This window comes from Rhinichthys klamathensis, unplaced genomic scaffold (genome assembly GCF_029890125.1).
Source record: "Rhinichthys klamathensis goyatoka isolate OS25496 unplaced genomic scaffold, OSU_Roscu_1.1 h1tg000558l_1, whole genome shotgun sequence".
NCBI lineage: Eukaryota > Metazoa > Chordata > Actinopteri > Cypriniformes > Leuciscidae > Rhinichthys > Rhinichthys klamathensis.
This window is the reverse complement of record NW_026607026.1, coordinates 825717-847619: the sequence shown is the minus strand read 5'-3', so window position 1 is coordinate 847619 and position 21903 is coordinate 825717. Positions and strand designations below refer to the sequence as shown.

Sequence of the window (21903 nt, the reverse complement as noted above, 5' to 3'; positions counted from 1 at the left end):
ACAAAAAGAACTACAAAATTCGACTGCTTTACGGCATACATCACTTCACGCGATCTTTTGGCTTTTGAAAAAAAGAAAGCCCATGAAACTATATTCATATGACATACTGAAATATATGCCAATGTACCTGGGATGAAGACATTTCACACGCAACGCTGGCAGTCTGCCCAACTCCTCTCAGTCTGAGAACTCCTGCAGAGTTCGGGGGATCGGCTTGTCAACAAATGCAGGTGTATCCCCTGGTGTAACCATGACAGATTTCACGACAGTAGTAGAAGACAATACTGTTTCCGAACTGTAGGGGGACCCCGAGAGCAAAAGTTCAAAAGTAACATAATGCTGCTTTAAAATAACCAATAACAAAAAAAAAATGTTAGTGTGGGGTTAGAAGAAACACTTGTCTTTGTCATTATACTTTTCACAGACATCCAGAATCATTTCAAACACATTTTCCAGGGTGATAGACTTGAAGGCTCGCTATAGACGAGAGCTTTCAGAGGATCTGTCCGTTCTTCAACAGTGAGTTTGTCTCCTCTGACACTTCTTCTCTTTCTGAGGAATCTGTAAGATAGTGTCAAAAAGTGCTGATGTTACTTACAACTAGGCCTACTCAAATATGCCTAAAATATACAAGAGGGACAAATTTATCCAATCAATCCAGTAAAATGTATTATTTGTTCTAACTTTATTAAACTGACGGATTTGAGCTACTCACCTTGGACAAGAAATATCTTGGAGGTCCTATTTCTCTCATTCCTGGTGATATTTAGTTGATAAACTCCAAAATCTGTAGGTCTGATGTCACGGATAGTGAGATATCCAGTTTTGCGATCCAGGTGAACTCGGTCAACAGTCTGTAAGTTTCCAATAGACAGACCACAAAGGCTCGGATGTCTTAGAATAAAGTGATAAACGAATGTTATCTTAGCTTCCCCCTCCCCCCTCCTCCCTTGTAACCTTGGTCTATTTAATACACTTGTCTGAGGTTAAGACACTCATCTGGCTTTGTTCCGCCTTTAATCAGCACAGCACAAGGCTCCAGCATTTTCACTTGTATCTTGAAGTGCATTTCCGGACAGGTAAGGATAACAACTCCCTGTGTTATACCCTTGTGTTATGTTCCGGGTCAATTTGACCCATTTACATTTTCTAGTTGTTGGAAATACTGGTTAACCTTTGTTTTTTTTCTTGATATTTTGTGACTTTTTCTCATTTATCATGATGAACATGCATGCAAAGTTTCAACATGCTGATGTGTTTTGACATATACAAACAAAATTACTGTTACGTTCGTGATGTTCCCGGGTCAATTTGACCCACATATTTTAAAGCTCTAAAGCAACTGTACCGACCCAAAATAATACAATTTCTTGGTTATATTTTGTTATTTTGTTTTTTTTACAACCTTATGAAGCTAAAAAATTAGCTTTTCCACACTTATTTCAATACAGAAAATATTTTGTCATCCACAGATGGTAAAAATTAGCTATCATTTATTTTTTCAAGCTACCTGAAATAATATTAAACCTTTGTTTTTTTTCTTGATATTTTGTGACTTTTTTTCATCTATCATCATGAACATGCATGCAAAGTTTGAACATGCTGCTGTGTTTTGACATATACAAACAAAATTAATATTACGTTCGTGCTGTTCGCGGGTCAATTTGACCCTCATAGGCAGCCATTCAAAAGCAACTGTACAGACACTGTATGTCAGGGCACTTCAACTCCAGTTCTAACGTGCAAGTGTATCTAAAAGTGCTCTAACCCTAACCAAACACACTTGAAAAAGCTAAAATCACATGTGTTTAATTATTTATCAATTTTTTTGAAAATTACAGATGAAAATCTTTGTCAGACACAGATAGTAAAATAAGCTCTCATTTCTATATTCATCTGAAATACCTAGCTTTTAACCAAAACCTTTATGTAGGATTTTTAAATGCAGCATAACAGAGCCAAACAATTAATAAAAAACATTTATTGTATGTACGTTTTTGTTATGTTTGGTTTCTCACTCCCCTGTGAGTGAATAATGAGCTTTCCCACAATTTTGCTTAGTGTGGCACGAGACTTCAACATAGAAAGCAGAAAAAATTAGCTCCCAAAGATTGACAGTAAAGAAGTAATTTCACAGGTTTTTGACTGTGATACTGATACAGATGAAGATGTTTCAGAGTTAGAGGATGCTTCAGAGATTGAGGAAAATGTTGTTGAAGATACAGAAAATGAATGAAACTAGGGAAACTATAGGAAACTAGGTCTTAGGAAACTAGGGAAAGTTAACTTAGGAAAATTAAACATTTTCATTATACATCTAAATTTAATTGTTCAGTTGTGATGTTCAAAGCATAAAATGTAAAAAAATAATAATAATAATTAAATGTAAAATATATGCAAAAAAGTATACTGTTTATTTTCAAATTTTGTCAAAATAAAACTGTTTAAAACTGTTTAAAAACATTTTCATGAATCATATTTTCAGATATATTGTTTTGTAATGTTTGACAAATGTTGATATTAAAAGTTTACAGTTTGTATCTAAATCTTTGTTGTTTTTCATAGTGTGATTTTTGAGGAATTGTATTGAATCCAATTAGGGTCAATTTGACCCGGACCAGACGGGGTGTGCACAGAATTCGAACAGATTACAAGGGTTAAGTAGTGGAAACAGTTAAATTAACACCAACAGCGAATGTGTGACTGAGCCGAACTGGGTTTAATAAGTGTATCCATAGCCTTCACTGGCGTTTATAGTTGAAGTCAAAAAGTACACTGAATTATATAAATGAGTCTAATTTATAGCGGTACAGTGTGCAAAGGGATTTGGGTCAATTTCACTATAAAGTGCTTTTGGTGTCCTCGTCAGAATCGCTCAGTCATCATAAATATAATGCAAAATAATGCAATTCTGAGGTTTTATTATAAATGGCCAAACATTTACACGTACATACAAGTGAGAACTTTCTCACAAAACATAGAACGCGTTTCGGATCAGAAGCAAACAAGCGACAGTAAAGATGTGGCGCCCGTTATTTTTCTCACTTAAGGAAGGGAAGTTACACTTACACATATAGTGGGGGAGACCGGGGACCGTTGCAACACTTTTTGCATTTGGCACTGTTACTCAGAGACGATTTGGATTAGACAATACAATAATCTTACATCTGTCTGTTAATAGTCTAACCATTTAAAGATAATTACACAATCTACATTTTTCACAATTTGCATTTGAATGTAAGGAGTCAGATGTTGCCCGGGCCCGGGGACAGTTGCAACATTGTTTGGGGATGGTTGCAACATGTTACAAATTACAATATATTGCAATATATGTCAGTGTTAGCAAAATGATTATTATCAAAAATGTAAGTTATAATAATATTACAGTGTTATTTATTCATCAGATTTGATTAGATGGCAATTATAGATTTGTCTAGATGAGTAGGCTGTCACGATTTGGTCTTGTCTCTGTCACGTTTTGGTTTGTTCATGTCATGTTCCATGTTTCATGTGATTCCCTGTTTGTCATGTGATCCTGCCATGTGTCTTGTCATTGGATAATTGTCTGTTCATTGTTCACAGGTGTCCCTTGTCTTGTCATTAGTCTTGTGTATTTAAGCCCTCATGTTTGCCATGTGTCTTTGTCAAGTATTGTTTCCTGTTACCTCTGTTGTGTAAGTCTATGTCCATGGTTTTGTTTCATGCCACGTCATGCTTTGTTTTATGTTTTGATCTTGTTGTATGTTATTGTTTGAATAAATACTGCACATGGGTTCTCACTACAACTTGTTTCCAGAGGATCCTTACATAGGCCTTATGTGCAGATGTCAAATATTCAAACTGATATAAAAAACAGTAGGCTTTCAGTGACATAGGAAGAATGGAACAATTTGTGAGGCAATTCACTTTTATTTAGCCTATTGTCATGTAAAACATTTTTTTAAAACTATTTTATATTATATTTTTCATTTGAGCAATATTTATGCATTGTACGGGAACAGTTGTTGCAATTGTCCCCATTCCTGTCAGCCATGATAAAACCTCATGTGCTAAACAAGGCTACTTTGATACATGCTAACCATACTAGCTAAAAGTTAACATATCACTCATTTAAACCATATAAGTTTGAGTTGAATTACAAAAACAGTGACAACAGTTTAACAAAAACAAAGCTCAAGAAAATAATTTTTCTCTGCAAGGCGGGGCATCCAACTGAGCATGTGCAGTGTGAGTGTCATCACTCTAGCTTGTTTCTGATTGGAGAAAAAAGACATGTTGTAACTGTCCCCGGTCTCCCCCTGTTATGTGAATTTTGGATGATCACATAAAAGAATGCTGGATGGAAACTCTAAGATGCACATAAACATAAACGCATGTGCTCAATTGAGGCAGATATTTTTTATACAATAAGACATGCGCATGAAATGATGGAAACTCCTTTACCACATAGCTATAGGCTACATGTGCAAAAAAAACAAAACAAAAAAAAAAAACACCTCAAGTGTGTTTGCCTCAACAGAGGATGGGATTGGATAACTGTACTCATTGGAATCATCATAAAGTGTTGGTTGTTACATTGGCGTATTGTTGGGGCTGAGCGCTCAGTGTTTTTTACTGGGTAAACAGAGCCATAGAGAGAGAGAGAGAGTTGCGACAACGGAAGTTCAAAATGCTTGGTTGTCACGTGATTCACGTAGACCTCAGATGGTTCAGGGAAGTTTCATATAAGTTCAGATAGAGTTAAGTGTAAAATGCATAGAGTAAAGAAGTTAAAATGCAATGTCTGCCATTCAGACTTGGTACTGTAATGTTGTTGTTGTGCATTGGACACAAACTGTTTAAATAATAAAAAGTTAAAAGTTATTTGACCTGTGTTATGGTCTGTGTTTAATTTAATTAGACTACTTAAATAAATGAATCAGTCTATGCCTATAGATAATAGGCCTATTTGTGTTCAGTAAACCCAAAATATTTTGTTCTGTTATTCATTAGGTAAACATGACTATTTATGTTGTGACAACTTGCGATGTAAATGTAATATTTTAAGTTGGGTGGACTTTAGTCCTTGACTGTCGAGTTTACTCAAAAAAGCGCTTGCGATAAGTTGCCTTATAATTTAAAGTTGAATCAACTTTTTTTTTTAGAGTGTAGGAGAAAATTGCATCCTTAAAGGAGCCGTATGTAAGAAATGTATTTCAATTAATCATAAAATGGCCCTGATATGTCACTAGACATTAAGAAATCATGTTCATTTCAAATATCACTGACAACAGTAGTCCGGCAAGGATATTGTCATTTAAAAAGTGAAGTTGCAGCCCTCAACTCACTGTAAAAGCTGATGAGTTAGTTCAACTCAAACCGTTTGAGGAAACCGATTGCCTTAAATCATTTAAGTTTGTTAACTCAAACAATTTATGCATAAAAAAATATTTGATTTGTGTCCAAGTTGATTTGTGTCCAACATTATATTACACTTAATTTTAGCATTTACTCTCCCTTTCGAGTGCCATCGGCAAAGCATGCTGGGAAATAGACATCCCAGCTGTTTCAGTTAAACTTAAGTTCGTCTAAATTAAAATAAATAATTTCATAAAACTCAAAACAATGAAACAGTTCAGTTTACTTAAAATATATCAGTTCTGTGAACTTGATAGAAAAAGAAAGTGCTAAATACTCATAAAAGTTAATTTGACTGAACTAATTTGTTTAATTTAAGTTTGTCCTACTCAAACCAATTAATTATTTTGAGTGTTAGGGTTTACTGCTCGATAATGAAACTTCTGTTTAGTTCATTTGCACATTAACTAAATGGGAACACTTATGATAAGAGGAAACTCATAAATATTCATAATGCCACGCCCAGTGGAACTGAATATAATGCAACACTGACGGCCACAAATGCAATCAAACAAAGTGTGCAGTGGATACATTCCCTTCGTAGCCATTTTAACCGATGCGTGCATGTGAGTGAATATTATCAGGCCAAATATTTAAGGGTATGTGTATACTTATGCCGTGCACTTATGATGTTATTACAGCATGTCTGTTTACTGCCTCTCACTCTTCACTTCATTCTCCTCCACACAGAAAGAATGGATCATCTACACACCTGTATCATTTTGCTCGTCCTCTTCTGTTCCCCATGGCCAAGTGCTGGGACAGCTTTCTTGACCCATCTCGAAACGCAGTGTCTAGAAGACTGCAAGCCCGACGGCGGCGAGTACAAGTGCAAGACGATTGATAAAGATGGAAGGAGCCAAGCCATGTACTGTTCACCTCAGGAAAACATGGACTACTTGGGTAGGCAGTGCAGAGCTGACAGTGTGTGTGGAAAGCATGGAGAAGACTTCTGCTGGTGCAGAATCAGCATCTTTAGTTGGGGATACTGTGGGCTGGTGAAGGACGACAAGACCGTTGAATCTGGAGAAGGCACTATCATCACCTCTCGCCATCGCAACAAGAGAGATAAAGAAGAAGTGATAGACACTGTGGATGACCAGGTTAACCACTTAAAAATAACCTTTTCTGCAGTGTCAACTCCGAAAGACATCATTGATGGCAATAAGTGGAAAGATGACGTGAAAGACATAATTAATCAATGGAAAGACGAAAAAATGAAGACAAGCGCAGGCACACTTATCACAACTAAAAATCTCCGTATCGACATGCAGGGCAAGTTCAAGCGCAAGAATCTGTTCGTCTACAACCTGCAGATCCAGATAAATGGTCAAAAAGGAAAAACCACTGTTTCTCAGATCATCGTGCCTGATGGGGTTCCAGAAGAACACATCCGCAGAGCCTTCAGGGAGAACCTTAATCGCCGAGCTCGGGTTTTTATTGATGTTTCAAACTTACAGTAATTTACATAGAAACATATCACAGTTTCTTAGCAAGTGCAAAAAATACAAGTAAGCTTATATATCAGAACAGTAGTTAATATAATAACTATTGTTTACATTGAATCTCTTACTTGCCATTCTGTATTGCTTTGCTTCTTCTTTTACTGCTCTCTCAATAAATGACTGATTTTATGCAAAGAAAGCAACAAATATGTTTGTCTGTGAATCATAGGTTTTGCACATCAGATAATTTAATAGCCCTGATAGAGTGGCAAAGAGTCCTGGAGATAAATGTTAGTGTTCCTAGATTCAAACATGAACAAAATGTATAAACCTTAATGCAGATTTTATCAGTCAGACATCAGGTGACAAGAGGAATAACATGCTAAATTAACAGCATTGTGCAGAATATGTTACTGTATATTTGAGACTATGTGTCACGGTGTGGGTTTTGTGTCTTGTTCCTGTTCTTGTCTGTCATGTGATCACCTGTTCTAGTCATGTGATCTTGCCTTGTGTTCCCTTGTCTGTTGTGTCATGTTGTCATTGGTTGATTGTTTAAATGTTTACAGGTGTCCCTTGTCTCGTCGTTAGTCCTGTATGTATTTAACTCTCATGTTTGCCCTGTGTCTTTGTCGAGTATTGTTTGTTCTATGCCCAGGCTTCAGTATCTTGTTCGCTAGTCTTGGTTTGTGTTCCTGTTTTAGTTTAGAGTTTTCCATGCCTTGTCATGCTTTTGTTGTGTTTATCTTGTTTTTGGAATAAATTGCGTTTGGGTTCTCACCTCAACTTGCTTCCAGTGGACTTGATCGTTACAGAATACTCGACCACAACATGGACCCAGCAATCCGTCTCTATCGCCTCAGCCAAGATGGTCGCCCGATCGAGAATTATGTGGAGGAGTTTTGCGGACTTTGTCATGGGGTTGATCTCCATGATGAGTTCTTGAAAGACATGTTTCACCATGGACTTGATGCATCCATTTATGATCTCATGCCTGCCAATACCCCTCAATGCACGCTGGTACAGTATATGGACTTTGCTCTTTTGTTAAGCGGCTCATCATTTACTGTGGGCTTTGCAGATGAGCCCCACAAACCCACCGTATCCGCTGAGCCTGGGAAGCTTCACGTCAGCCACGTCCAGCCAGAGCTTCACGTCAGCCACGTCCAGCCAGAGCTTCACGTCAGCCACGTCCAGCCAGAGCTTCACGTCAGCCACGTCCAGCCAGAGCTTCACGTCAGCCACGTCCAGCCAGAGCTTCACGTCAGCCACGTCCAGCCAGAGCTTCACGTCAGCCACGTCCAGCCAGAGCTTCACGTCAGCCACGTCCAGCCAGAGCTTCACGTCAGCCACGTCCAGCCAGAGCTTCACGTCACTTCTGCCGATCCAGAGACTGAGCTTCACGTCACATCTGCCGATCCAGAGACTGAGCTTCACGTCACTTCTGCCGATCCAGAGACTGAGCTTCACATCACTTCTGCCAATCCTGATCCTGAGCCTGATCCTCTTCCTCTTTTTGAGCCTGTGTCTTCAGACAAGATGGCCGACTCCACGCCTGCCAAGCAAGAGGCTGTGGTTCACGTCAGGCCTGCCGAGCAAGAGGCTGTCCACGTCACGTCTGCCCAGCCAGAGACTGTCCACGTCACGTCTGCCCAGCCAGAGACTGTCCACGTCACGTCTGCTCAGCCAGAGACTGGTCACGCCACGTGTGCGCCACCTGAACCCTCAGTGACCGCAACACTGGCCATTATGGCCACAGCCATGTGGTGTGTGTGGGCTGCGCACACACTAGAGCCAGTGTGTGTGCCTGTTCCCGAGCCAGTGTGTGTGCCTGTTCCCGAGCCAGTGTGTGTGCCTGTTCCCGAGCCAGTGTGTGTGCCTGTTCCCGAGCCAGTGTGTGTGTCTGTTCCCGAGTTGCCGTGGCCGCCCGAGGGTTCGGCACCGCCGTGGCCGCCCGAGGGTTCGTCACCGCCGTGGCCGCCCGAGGGGTCTTCTCCGCCGTGGCCGCCGGAGAGGTCTTCACCGCCTTGGCCGCCCGAGGGGTCTTCACCGCCATGGCCGCCCGAGTGGTCTTCACCGCCATGGCCGCCCGAGTGGTCTTCACCGCCATGGCCGCCCGAGGGGTCTTCACCGCCGTGGCCGCCCGAGGGGTCTTCACCGCCTTGGCCGCCCGAGTGGTTTTCCCCGCCCAGGTCGCCTGCGCGTCATGCTCCGCCCTGGTCGTTTGCGCGCCCTTGCAATGCCCTGGTCCCATTCCCCTGCACAGACTTGTCCCTCCTTCCCTCCCCCAAGACCACCTCCGCATCACCACCCTCCGGAACTTGTGTATTTTTTTTGTTTTAAGGGGCGTCGGGAGCCGCCCATAGGGGGGGGGGCTATGTCACGGTGTGGGTTTTGTGTCTTGTTCCTGTTCTTGTCTGTCATGTGATCACCTGTTCTAGTCATGTGATCTTGCCTTGTGTTCCCTTGTCTGTTGTGTCATGTTGTCATTGGTTGATTGTTTAAATGTTTACAGGTGTCCCTTGTCTCGTCGTTAGTCCTGTATGTATTTAACTCTCATGTTTGCCCTGTGTCTTTGTCGAGTATTGTTTGTTCTATGCCCAGGCTCCAGTATCTTGTTCGCTAGTCTTGGTTTGTGTTCCTGTTTTAGTTTAGAGTTTTCCATGCCTTGTCATGCTTTTGTTGTGTTTATCTTGTTTTTGGAATAAATTGCGTTTGGGTTCTCACCTCAACTTGCTTCCAGTGGACTTGATCGTTACACTGTTAAAAGGCAGTAACAAAACTTCTGAGTGTCCTGTTCATTATTAAGGGAAACTTATTTTGGGAAATGTGTTGGATTATAGGCTATGGTCCAGCTAGATCTTTTAAAGATGAATTTAGAAAGAACATTTATGGCATTTTATTTTACAGTCTTGTTCCCAATGTACATTTTATGTACTTATTATAATTACAATAACTGGATTATAACTAGGTAACCCTGAACCTAACCTTAACCCATGTAGTTACCTCATATTTTCTTAGGCAAGCACACTGTAAATGCACATACTCTAAAATATATTGCAGCCAGAAAATTTGCATATTTGCACACCGGAGATCTCAACTTAACTCAAAACAATGTTTATTTATATAGCACTTTTAAAAAAAACGAGGGGTTTACCAAAGTGCTGTACAAGCAATAATTAAAATAAAACAATAACATAACAACAACAAAAAAACATTAAAACACAACTGTCATAATGTGGGTCTTGTGTCCTGTCATGTTTAGTGGTTCCCTGTCTTGTCATTAGTTTTCCCAGGTGTTCTGATTTTCCCACGCCCCCTTGTTATCCTGTTAGCTCGTTTGTTCTTGATTATTTAAGCCCTGTGTTTCTGCCCTGTCTTTGTGAGTTGTTATATGTTTCAGGATTAACGTGAGTGTTGGTCGTTCTTGTTCCACGTTCTGAGTCTCTGTTTGAGTTCTAGTTTGTTTAAATAAAGCGCGTAAACTGCGTTTGGATCCAGCCTCCTATCTTCCTTCACCGCACCACGTTACAGAACAACTCACCGCAAAATGGATCCAGCAGTCGCTCCCAGAGTTGTCAGCAACCAGGCCCTCATAAGTTTCCTTGCCTCGATATTTCAGGAAGGCCAGTCCATCGAGAGGTACGTGAGGGACTTTATGTCGTGCTGTCGTCTGGGGGCTTTAGACGACCTTGAGCTCATGGAACTGTTTTGGAGCGGGTTGGACGAGGACATTGCCGAGTTGATGCCAGATGACTGTACCAGCTGGACCCTGGAGGGGTATGTCAACCTGGCCCTCTTCAGGAGCGGTTCATCAGTTACTGTGGGCGTGGAGGAGAAGCGGCGAGAGACCGCGCTTCACTTCAGCTCAGCCGAACCCGCGCTCCTCAAGCCCGCGCTTCACGTCTGCTCAGCCGAACCCGCGCTGCACATCTGCTCCGCCAAACCCACTCTTCGTGTCGGACCCCTCGAGCCCGTATTCCGCACTGGTCCTGTTGATTTTGCTAATCCAGAGACCGCGGCGGAGGTTTTCGCCAGCCGAACCGGAGTTTGAACGCGTGCCAGCCGACGCGAACAAGTCATGTTCCAAGTCATGTTCCAAGTCATGTTCCAAGTCATGTTCCAAGTCATGTTCCAAGTCATGTTCCAAGTCATGTTCCAAGTCATGTTCCAAGTCAAGTGAATCCAGCCAAGTGAAGCGCCGTCGCAGGAGGAGGAGGACTCACTTGGCTCGCCAGGCTCCGGAGGGCGTTCCCAGATGCCTCGCCCTGCCGGCCCCGCCTCTGCGCCTCGCCCTGCCGGCCCCGCCTCTGCGCCTCGCCCTGCCGGCGCCCTTCAAGCTCCGGGTGGGCGTTCCTGAACCCGTGGATTTCCCCAAGTATTTTTTGGGGGGGGGGGCCAAGGGTCCGGTGAGGAGACCATGAGGGCTGCGCCGCCATGGTCGTCTGCAGGGGCTTCACCTCCCTGGCCTTCGCCTCGTCCTGCTCCGCCCTGGCCTTCGCCTCGTCCTGCTCCGCCCTGGCCTTCGCCTCGTCCTGCTCCGCCCTGGTCACCGGCTCAGTCTGGTCCGCCCACGCTCTGCGGCCCAGGCCCGCCTTGCCTAGGTCCAGGTCCCGTTCCCCTGCATGGGCCTGGCCCCCCATCCCTCCCCCAAGACCGCCCTCCTGGACTTTTGTTTGTTTTATTGGGCTTCAGGAGCCGCCCTTAAGGGGGGGGTTATGTCATAATGTGGGTCTTGTGTCCTGTCATGTTTAGTGGTTCCCTGTCTTGTCATTAGTTTTCCCAGGTGTTCTGATTTTCCCACGCCCCCTTGTTATCCTGTTAGCTCGTTTGTTCTTGATTATTTAAGCCCTGTGTTTCTGCCCTGTCTTTGTGAGTTGTTATATGTTTCAGGATTAACGTGAGTGTTGGTCGTTCTTGTTCCACGTTCTGAGTCTCTGTTTGAGTTCTAGTTTGTTTAAATAAAGCGTGTAAACTGCGTTTGGATCCAGCCTCCTATCTTCCTTCACCGCACCACGTTACAACAACAGGATCATAGAAACTTAAAAAGAACAGCTCTCATACCGAATTAAACGCCAAATTATAAAAAATAACCATATAGTGGCCATTACAGTAGTCAAGGCGGGTTGAAAGAAAAACATGTTTCAAACCCTTTCAAAATCATTAAAAGACAAAAAAGACGACTTTTGATCAACTGGAAAAAATTGATTTGATTACTAAATTAAACTGTTTATCCAGTTTAAACTCAATGTCAATTATAACACTCAGGTTTTTTACAGTAGGCTTCACGTAAGGTTTTTTGGCACTCAAATCCAAATCAGGAAACTCACAGGCACCAAATATTATGACTTCTGTTTTTTCTTCATTACATTTTTAAAAATGTAAGGCTATCCAGGCTTTAATATCCACAGTGCAACAATGGTGCTATTGAGTTAGCATCTTTCCGTTTCAGAGGCAGATAGAGCTGTGTATCATCTGTGTAAAAGTGAAATGAGATACCATACTTCTTAAAAATAGACCCTAGAAGAATAAGGAAAATAGGATAGGCCCAAGAATGGATCCTTGGGGGACACGAAAAAGATGCCGAAGAGGACACAAAATCCCCAAGGCAAACAGAAAAGCTTCTGTAAGACAGAGTTAAATGTCATAGAGCCGTTTTTAAACGAGCTGACAGCGACGATTAAAGTCATTATTTCAATTTTCTAAGTGAGTTATTATATTTAACCAACTTCAGATCGATAGATTTTTTATCATTTCACTGCTGGGAAAAAGTGAGTTCATTGGGATTTGTAAATGGATCAGATTCGATTCTCCGGAAGTAGCTCACATCAACTATAAAACATTTTGACATTTGGCGCAGTGAACGGATGTGAAAGTGTAAATTCAAAGTCAAACTAATGTTTTCTCCAATGTCTTTAACAGAAAACTGCAGGCTTATAATTTTAACATAAAATGAGTAATTGCAAATTTTAAAATATTATACATTATGTGTAATAGTACATTCTTTAATATATTATACTTACCAAGACAATTAATGAGACTTGACATCATTACTCAGGATAGGTTTTTTTATTTATTAATTTAAAAAAGTTATAAAAATATAACTTTTGGTTATATTTGAGGGTTAAATTATGTTTTTAAATGCATATTAAAAAAAATCAGTCTCTCATTCACATTATAAAACTGTAATGAAACCCACATTCCCAACATATTGGGCCCTGTCCCAAATGGCACCCTAAACACTCGCAGTCTTGCTAAGGCAAAAGTGCGCATCGAGGGCACATATTGACCGCAAAGGGGGCACTCACGACCCTTCTGACACCTAAAATGGCAAATGGGACCCTACCGTCTCATGGACGTAACGGACTCGTGCACGCAGCCATTGTAAGTCCACAAGGCCGAAAGTGCACATGAAGTGTGTCATTTGGGACAGGGCCCGGATTGTCCACTAGAGGACAGAAAACGTTCAAACACCTGTTTTGTTCTGTTCATTAACACTGATCAAAACTGTGAAACTAACACTATAATGTAACAGACATGATGATATTAATATCTGCATAACAGACAAGATCACGGTCAGGGCCGTTTGAAGGAATTTGGGGGCCCCAAGCAAAATGGACACACACACACACACACTTACACACACTTTATATGAATAAAAAAGGTTTACAGTGCAAATACTGCTGTTGGATACTGTGCATAAAAAAATAAAAAATTACAGTGACATAAGCTATGAAAAAATCATGTTCCTCTGCCTTTTTCAGGTTAAATAATGTTTATAGATGGGTAAGGTTACAAATTATTTATTAAGTAAAAAGACTGTTTGCTAACAGTTAAATGACAATTAACTAAATATTAAATAACTAACAATTTACCATCTATTAATGATTGTTATTATAAAGTGTTACAGAAAACTTAAAGATATGTTACCATTTCCATATTTTGATATTAGAAGGGAAGGGATGCTGCTTTCACTACCAATGCTTAAAAACATCCCAAGCTAATGTTTGATGCACGGAATTTATTGTGTGGTTTTCCTAACCCCCATTGGTAAATAGATTATCACGGTGGAATAGTTGTGCTATGCCACTTTCATCAAAAGCAATGTCATGTCATTAAATACGATAAACAGTGATTCTGGAACTCCTTAAACCGTTAAAAAAACATATTACAGTATGTAACGTTAACCATATTCCGTCCGTTCGAAAAAAAATTTGCACTAACTGTTCGTTACAAGCAGCATTTGCCGTCAGGCAGGTAGCTAACATAAACACATTTTTGCTAGCCTAATGTTACCTGCTGCAAAATTACACCATTTGTACAAGACAAGTAGAGCTATTTTTATGCAGTGTAATTTATTACTTTACCACTATCTGGTATTTTTCTTAACCTTCTCTTCCTTTCTCTTCTTTCTTTTCTGGCTTCCTGAAGCATAATTCCGCTTCATGATAACTCCCGAGGAGGTTTGTATTTTGCCGGCAGCAGAGATCACGTTGGCTGGCTGCTGTCAGCGACTACTGAGGGGGCCCCCTTGAGGGGGATTCCGATAACAGTGTCATTGCACTTTACTGCATTGACTATCAAAGGGGCGCTCACAGTTTGTCGTGGCATTTTATTCTTAAATAGTCGTTGTCTTGGGGCCCCAGTCCAGCTCGGGGCCCCAAGCAATTGCTTGGTTTGCCTGTCCTGTTCCGACGGGCCTGATCACGGTTAATGGTAACACGTTCCATCAACCTTAAAATAACAAATAACAAAAAAAATATGTTAGTGTGGAGTTAGAAGAAACCCTTTGTCATTATACTTTTCACAGGCATGCAGGATCATTTCAAACACATTTTCCAGGGTGATAGACTTGAAGGCTCTCTATAGACGAGAGCTTTCAGAGATCTGTCCGTTCTTCAACAGTGAGTTTGTCTCCTCTGACGCATCTTCTCTTTCTGAGGAATCTGTAAGATAGTGTCAAAAAGTGCTGATGTTACAATTACAAATACTCAAAGAGGGCCACATTTATCCAATCAATCCAGTAAAATGTATTATTTGTTCTAACTTTATTACACTGACAGATTTGAGCTTCTCACCTTGGACAAGAAATGTCTTGGAGATCATATCTCTCCCATTCCTGATGATATTTAGTTTATAAACTCCAAAGTCTGTAAGTCTGATGTCCTTGATAGTGAGATATCCAGTTTTGTGATCCAGGTGAACTTGGACATCATGAACTTGGATCAGGCGGTCATCAAGATCGTGACTACCGCTATTGTTCACTTCATTCAGTCTGGCGATGATATCAAAAGGATTTGTGTGATCTGTGCCTGATTTAGCAAACCTCCACTGTAACACATCACAGCGTTGTATTTTAGTGATGCCAGTGTTTAGAGTGATGGAGTCTCCCACCATCACTGACACGGTCTTCATTTCAACTTTCTCAGGAACGACCCTGTCTGCTGAACAACCGGAAATGGAGATAGAGATTAAACATTGTAGAATGTAAAGCCTGCGCCCTATAGAGTTTCATGACTGAACTAGTGATGGGAGAAACAAAGCTTTTCAAAGCTTCGAATCAATTTATCCAATTGCTTTGCAAAATTATTCATATTTCGAAGCGTTCAAAACACCACACGCTGGCGACCCCTGCTGGTCAGAACAGTGGAAACATGCATAAAACTACTATTATTCCTTTAATAATACAAATGTCCCATTAAACATCTACACATGTATAAAACTGATCAGAGATCAGGTTAAAACCACTTGTTCAATGGTTCGCCACTTGAGAGCGATATCACTGAATCTGCATGATTTCACAGAGATCAACGCCTGACAGCGGTGAATCATTGACATTTTAAAACATATTGAAAAAGCTATGATGTAACGAAGCCTCGTTTACTGAAATCACGTGACTTTGACAGTTTGATACACGCTCCAATCCATCTACTCAAAACAAAAGATTTGTAAAGGTTTCGAAGCTTCGTTGAATCAGTGTTTAGAATCAGTGTTTAGAATCGCCCATGAATTAACCTTACTAGATATACACTCACCTAAAGGATTATTAGGAACACCATACTAATACTGTGTTTGACCCCCTTTCGCCTTCAGAACTGCCTTAATTCTTCGTGGCATTGGTTCAACAAGGTGCGGAAAGCATTCTTTAGAAATGTTGGCCCATATTGATAGGATAGCATCTTGCAGTTGATGGAGATTTGTGGGATGCAGATCCAGGGCACGAAGCTCCCGTTTCACCACATCCCAAAGATGCTCTATTGGGTTGAGATCTGGTGACTGTGGGGGCCATTTTAGTACAGTGAACTCATTGTCATGTTCAAGAAACCAATTTGAAATGATTCGAGCTTTGTGACATGGTGCATTATCCTGCTGGAAGTAGCCATCAGAGGATGGGTACATGGTGGTCATAAAGGGATGGACATGGTCAGAAACAATGCTCAGGTGGGCCTAAAGTGTGCCAAGAAAACATCCCCCACACCATTACACCACCACCACCAGCCTGCACAGTGGTAACAAGGCATGATGGATCCATGTTCTCATTCTGTTTAAGCCAAATTCTGACTCTACCATCTGAATGTCTCAACAGAAATCGAGACTCATCAGACCAGGCAACATTTTTCCAGTCTTCAACTGTCCAATTTTGGTGAGCTCTTGCAAATTGTAGCCTCTTTTTCCTATTTGTAGTGGAGATGAGTGGTACCGGTGGGGTCTTCTGCTGTTATAGCCCATCCGCCTCAAGGTTGTGGGTGTTGTGGCTTCACAAATGCTTTGCTGCATACCTCGGTTGTAACGAGTGGTTATTTCAGTCAAAGTTGCTCTTCTATCAGCTTGAATCAGTCGGCCCATTCTCCTCTGACCTCTAGCATCAACAAGGCATTTTCGCCCACAGGACTGCCGCATACTGGATGTTTTTCCCTTTTCACACCATTCTCTGTAAACCTTAGAAATGGTTGTACGTGAAAATCCCAGTAACTGAGCAGATTGTGAAATACTCAGACCGGCCCGTCTGGCACCAACAACCATGCCACGCTCAAAATTGCTTAAATCACCTTTCTTTCCCATTCTGACATTCAGTTTGGAGTTCAGGAGTGATCAGGTGGTGATGGTTATGTTTTAACATAACAATCATTAGTCCTGAACTCATTTAGAGTCTAATCTCTGAGTTAAATGACGTTTTTAAACAAGCAACGATTAAAGTCATTATTTCAATTTTCTAAGCGAGTTATTATATTTAACCGACTTCAGATCTATAGATTTATATGAGTTTCTCATGTGTGGTCTGGTTGCTGATGGGATTGTTCAGCACACAGCTGTAGGTGTTTTTATCCTGATATTCCACCTCCAGAGGTAGAGAGAGACTGATGCTTAGATCAGACGCACTGATGCTGGACAATACACTCATTCCTGCGTACCAGGAGAGAGTCGCATCACACACATTCAACACTGAACACACCAATGAACACGATGATGATGATGAAGAACAGTGTGAAGAGTCACTGATGATGACAGGAACTGGCAGACGAGCTGGAAAACATCAGAGAACAAACAGAGAATAATCAATTACAATTATATAAATATTTATCTAAATAGAGCCACCTTGATTAAGTAGTTTGAAGAAGTTTAACATGTAGCCTATAAAAGTGCACTTTCTAGTGGACGAGGGTTTGGTCGAGAGGTAGAGCTGGGTGTCATCAGCATAACAGTGGAATTGAATGTTAAATTTGCAGAAGATATTGGGAAGGAGATAAATGATGAAAAGTAGGGGCCCCAGGACAGAGCCCTGGGGCACACCTGAAGTGACGGCGGAGGGACAGGATTTAAAAGACTTAAATTGAATTAACTGAGTGCGTCCAGAGAGATAAGATGTAAACCAGTCTAACAGAGTGTGGGTGATGCCGATGGAAGATAACCTGTTGAGGAGGACGGTGTGACAGATGGTATCAGAGGCTGCACTCAGGTCGAGGAGGATGAGGATGGTAAGGAGTCCAGAATCAGCTGCCACAAGGAGGTCGTTGGTGATTTTGATAAGTGCTGTTTCAGTGCTATGAAGTGGACGGAAACCGGACTGGAACTGTTCATACAGGTTTTTGTGGGAAAGATGAAAATGGAGTTGAGAGGCAATTGTTTTTTCAAGGATTTAGGAAATTAATGGTAAATTGGATATAGGACAGAAGTTGTTGGAGGGATCAGCACCAATTTCAAAATTGGGGTAATGGCAGCAGTTTTGAATGATGTAGGGACAGTTCCAGTGGTGAGAGAGGAGTGGATGATAGCCGAGATGAGGGGAACCAGGGAGGGAAGGCAGGCTTTAACAAGTTGTGTGGGAAAGGGGTCAAGTTGACAAGTGGAAGGCTTGGATTTCCTGATGAGTTCTGTGATTTCTGAAATTGTGGGGAGCTGGAAGGAAGAGAATGAATGTGTGAATGGGTGAAAGTCAGCTGAGATGCTGAGGTGAGGGATAGATCCAAGGTGCTGGTGGATGTTTTTGATTTTTTTCTGTGAAAAATTACATAATGGAGTTGCAGAAGGAGGTTGTATACAAGTGAGGGGGGAAGAAAGTCCTGGGGTTGGGTGATATTGTTAAGTAGGGAAAACAGTGACTTGGAGTTTCCTTTATTGGCAATGATTATTCTGGAGTAGTAGTGGGTTTTGGTGCTAGCAATATAGTCCTTATAATGTAAGATTTGGTTATTATACATTTCTTTGTGAATAGTGAGACCAGGGCTGCGTCCCAATTCTCATACTATCCGTCCTAAATAGTATTCGAAAATAGAATTAGTACGTCCCAAATCGTAGTATGTTGAAATGAGTGTTCCACAGAGACCCGGATGGTCTACTTTTTCCGGTCAGAATCCGAAGTGCAGATCGATGCGCACTCTAACGGCTGATATTGCCCACAACCCATCGCGCGTTGGACGAGGATTCGATTAGAACTGCAAACACGAGTGAAAAGTGTTAAAAAACTACAGACATGGAGGACGCGCGAGTCCGGCGGTTATGTAGAGAAGTTTAGGTAAAGGGGTTTGAGTGATTAATTATCAGTATCTAACCTGACGAAAATTAATTTATTCAATGTTGTCTACATTATATTGCATCTGCAGCAGCATTGTGAACTTTTGTAAAGATACGTTTAGCCATTAACTTTTAAATGCATCATTACATTCAAATTGCAAACACAAGGAGTCTCCGCATTAATGACCCACGACTGCAGATCAACGTGCCACAACATTTCTCTCCGAAACGGTAGGACATTTAATTAGATTGAATGGAGGATTTTAACTGTGACGAGATGATTGACAGGGCAGTTTACGGTGACAGGACGCACGCGACAGATCTGTCCGTTAAAGATGACGAAGTAGTATGTCCCAAAGCTTGCCTACTCTTTTGCTACACACTCAAAAGTATGTACTTTTTCTTCACAAAAAGAGTACTATAGTTATATTATTATATTGTTACTGTATATACTATAAAGTTAGTTAGATTTAACTTAATGTTACTTCCCCTATCAACTGAGCAGAACGTAAAAACGTCATCATCTCAATTAGCCAACTATAAAAGAAACTGTAATATTAATCATTTTTGCTGCTGACTGCAAAGCAATGAAATCAAACCGAATGCATATATTTTAACTACTCACCAGAAACAATAATACTAAATTTTTGGGCTGTGACCACATTTCCGCCAAAGATCTGTAGTTCATAAAGTCCAGAGTGTTCAGTTTTGATGTTTCTGATTGTAAGATCTCCAGTCTGATCATCTAACTCCAGCCTGCCTCTGAATCTCCCATCAAGAGCATTACTGTATAATGAGACAACGCTATCTCACGACCAATTCGTACGAATTTGTATGAATGATTAAAAGGTGGCTAATTCGTAACAATTCATACGACCTGGCTCGTACGGATTCGTACGATTTGTCTAAACCCACGTGATGGGTAGGTTTAGGGGCGGGGTCAGGGGTAGGTCATTCGTATGAATTCATACGAATTTGGAATTCGTAAAACATGTACGATTTAGCAAAAATCCTACAAATTCGTACGAGCCAGGTCGTATGAATTGTTATGAATTAGCCACTCGTACAAATTCGTACGAATTGGTCGTGAGATCGGGTTGAATGAGACCATATTGACCAGTCTGTTGATCTGAGCGATACGAGTGCTGTCAGGTCCAAACGTCCACAGTATCAGCTCAGCTTTCTGTGTTTCAGTAACATCAGTGTTTAGAGTGGGAGAATCTCCCTCCATCACTGACACTGTCTTCACTGCGTCTTCAGCACCAAACACACCTGAGGAACAAACAAACAGTTTCTCAAATGGAGATCATTTCTGACTTAACGACTTCATGAGACTTAATACAATTTAAAGTGTTAGTAGTATGTTCTGTCTAGTCGGACAGTTCTTAAAATCTCTCAGAGTGAGTCCACACTACTAAAATAAAATCTCAGATACACTTTATTTTAAGGTGCAATTGTTACAGTGTAATTATATATTTAAGTACTGAGTAATATTAATTAACTCATGTACTTACTATAGGGCTATAGGATAGGATTAGGATTTGGTTGAGGTCAAGTTGCATGCAATTATACACAATTTATTGTTATTACTACGGTAAGTACATGTAGCATATGTAACAAGGACACCGTAAAATAAAGTGTTACCAATATCAATGCAGGAGTCGTAGCTTTTGTTTTAAGCCGGGTTCACACTGTGCAATTTTGGCCACGATTTGGCCGTCTGAGACAAATTTTGCAAATCCTAAAAGAATCCTCTGATCCTACGCTAAAATCTGAAGTCTTTGAACGTTAGTTTGACATGTTCACCGACAGCCGATTAATGACCGTTGCAATAAAATTTTACCTCAGACGAAATTCATTGGTTGATGATGTAAAACTCCGGACTTGTTTTCTTACTCGTTTTTAACGCATCTTGACTGCTGTACAGTCTGACATCATTGACAACTGAGATCTTACAGTGTGACATGACTTACAGCGATCATCATTTTCATACAGTCTGACAAGCAACAATCATAAAGGACTATTATAAATATTATACATAAAATGTACCCCTGGCTTTAGGCAATAAACTGAGATTAATTTAATTGGGACAGGCTTCATTGTGCTGCTGTGACGCAATCAGCCTTCGAATGTGAAGGATGCAGCCTCTGAATTGGGCAATTGTTTATGAATGTTTTTTTAAATCTTTGACTTGACTGATTAGTTCAAAATGCTGTGATCTTTGTTTGGAACTATATTCGCTAACACAGTCAATATTGTGTCTAAAATGTTTTACATTAATATTGTTTGTTTATTGAACTGTTTTATGTAATCAGTGTCACATTTTCAATCGTGATGGTATTCACTCTTGGTAGTGTGATGTTGCTTAACTGTGTCTTATGTTATAAACATAAAAACTCCACATTTTGATGTTAACTGAGTTTGTTTGTGCTGATCTCATTTGTTTCAGTTTCTCCTCGGGAGACTGCACGGCCCAGGCAGCAAACTGACAGGATCATTGTAGAAATTATGTTTCTCGTGGCATCGAAACAACGTTGATCTCCGACGTTAATAGCCGTCTAATTGAGTCTATTCTTGGGCTCTGGTTAGACATCTATTAGATTTTCACTGACAGCCCAAATTTAGCCTTGTTTTAGCCTAGACGTCTGGGCTGTGTTTTGACGGCTATTCGACTTAGACGTCTTTTAGATGCAAAATTGCTTGCTGGGTAATTTTAGATCAGATTCCAAACAGATACACAAATAATCGGATTTGGACTGTGTGAACTTTAGACACTTCTGTATCCCTTTTGATCTCTTTGAATGGAAGTCTATGGAGCTTGTTGCTAGGGTGCTCTAAATGGTTGCTAGGGCATGGCTTGATAGCTTCACTGTCATCCTGAGACACTGATTGGTTGCTTGAGTAAAATGAGCACCCTCATGTCTCTATAACATTGTGATCCAGTTAGCCTTTGTGCAATAAAAAAATCATATGCAAGTTACCATAGAAAATAAACACGTGTGCGCACCGGTTTCATCGGCAGTCCCTTCACCGTAGCCTAGTAGGCCTA

General features: G+C 40.9%; 1 protein-coding gene across 1 annotated transcript; it reads right to left on the bottom strand.

The window, feature by feature from the left end:
* Nucleotides 1–17097: 17097 nt before the first annotated feature.
* On the bottom strand, nt 17098–20146 carry LOC130073736 (SLAM family member 5-like). Its single transcript, XM_056239311.1, has 3 exons — nt 19963–20146; nt 19480–19654; nt 17098–17366 (listed from the first exon to the last, which is right to left on the bottom strand). The coding sequence occupies exons 1-3, from the start codon at nt 20083–20085 to the stop codon at nt 17098–17100; spliced, it is 567 nt and encodes a 188-aa protein (XP_056095286.1). The 5' UTR covers nt 20086–20146.
* Nucleotides 20147–21903: the final 1757 nt, after the last annotated feature.

Bases quoted from the DNA above. Each gene is read 5' to 3' on its own strand.
- LOC130073736 (XM_056239311.1), bottom strand. From the start codon at position 20,085: ATGGAGGGAGATTCTCCCACTCTAAACACTGATGTTACTGAAACACAG. The intron at 19,655-19,962 runs GTCTCATTCAAC...TGAGATAGCGTT, and splicing joins TCAACAGACTGGTCAATATG to GTCTCATTATACAGTAATGC. The intron at 17,367-19,479 runs GTGAGTAGTTAA...GATGTTTTCCAG, and splicing joins ATTTAGTATTATTGTTTCTG to CTCGTCTGCCAGTTCCTGTC.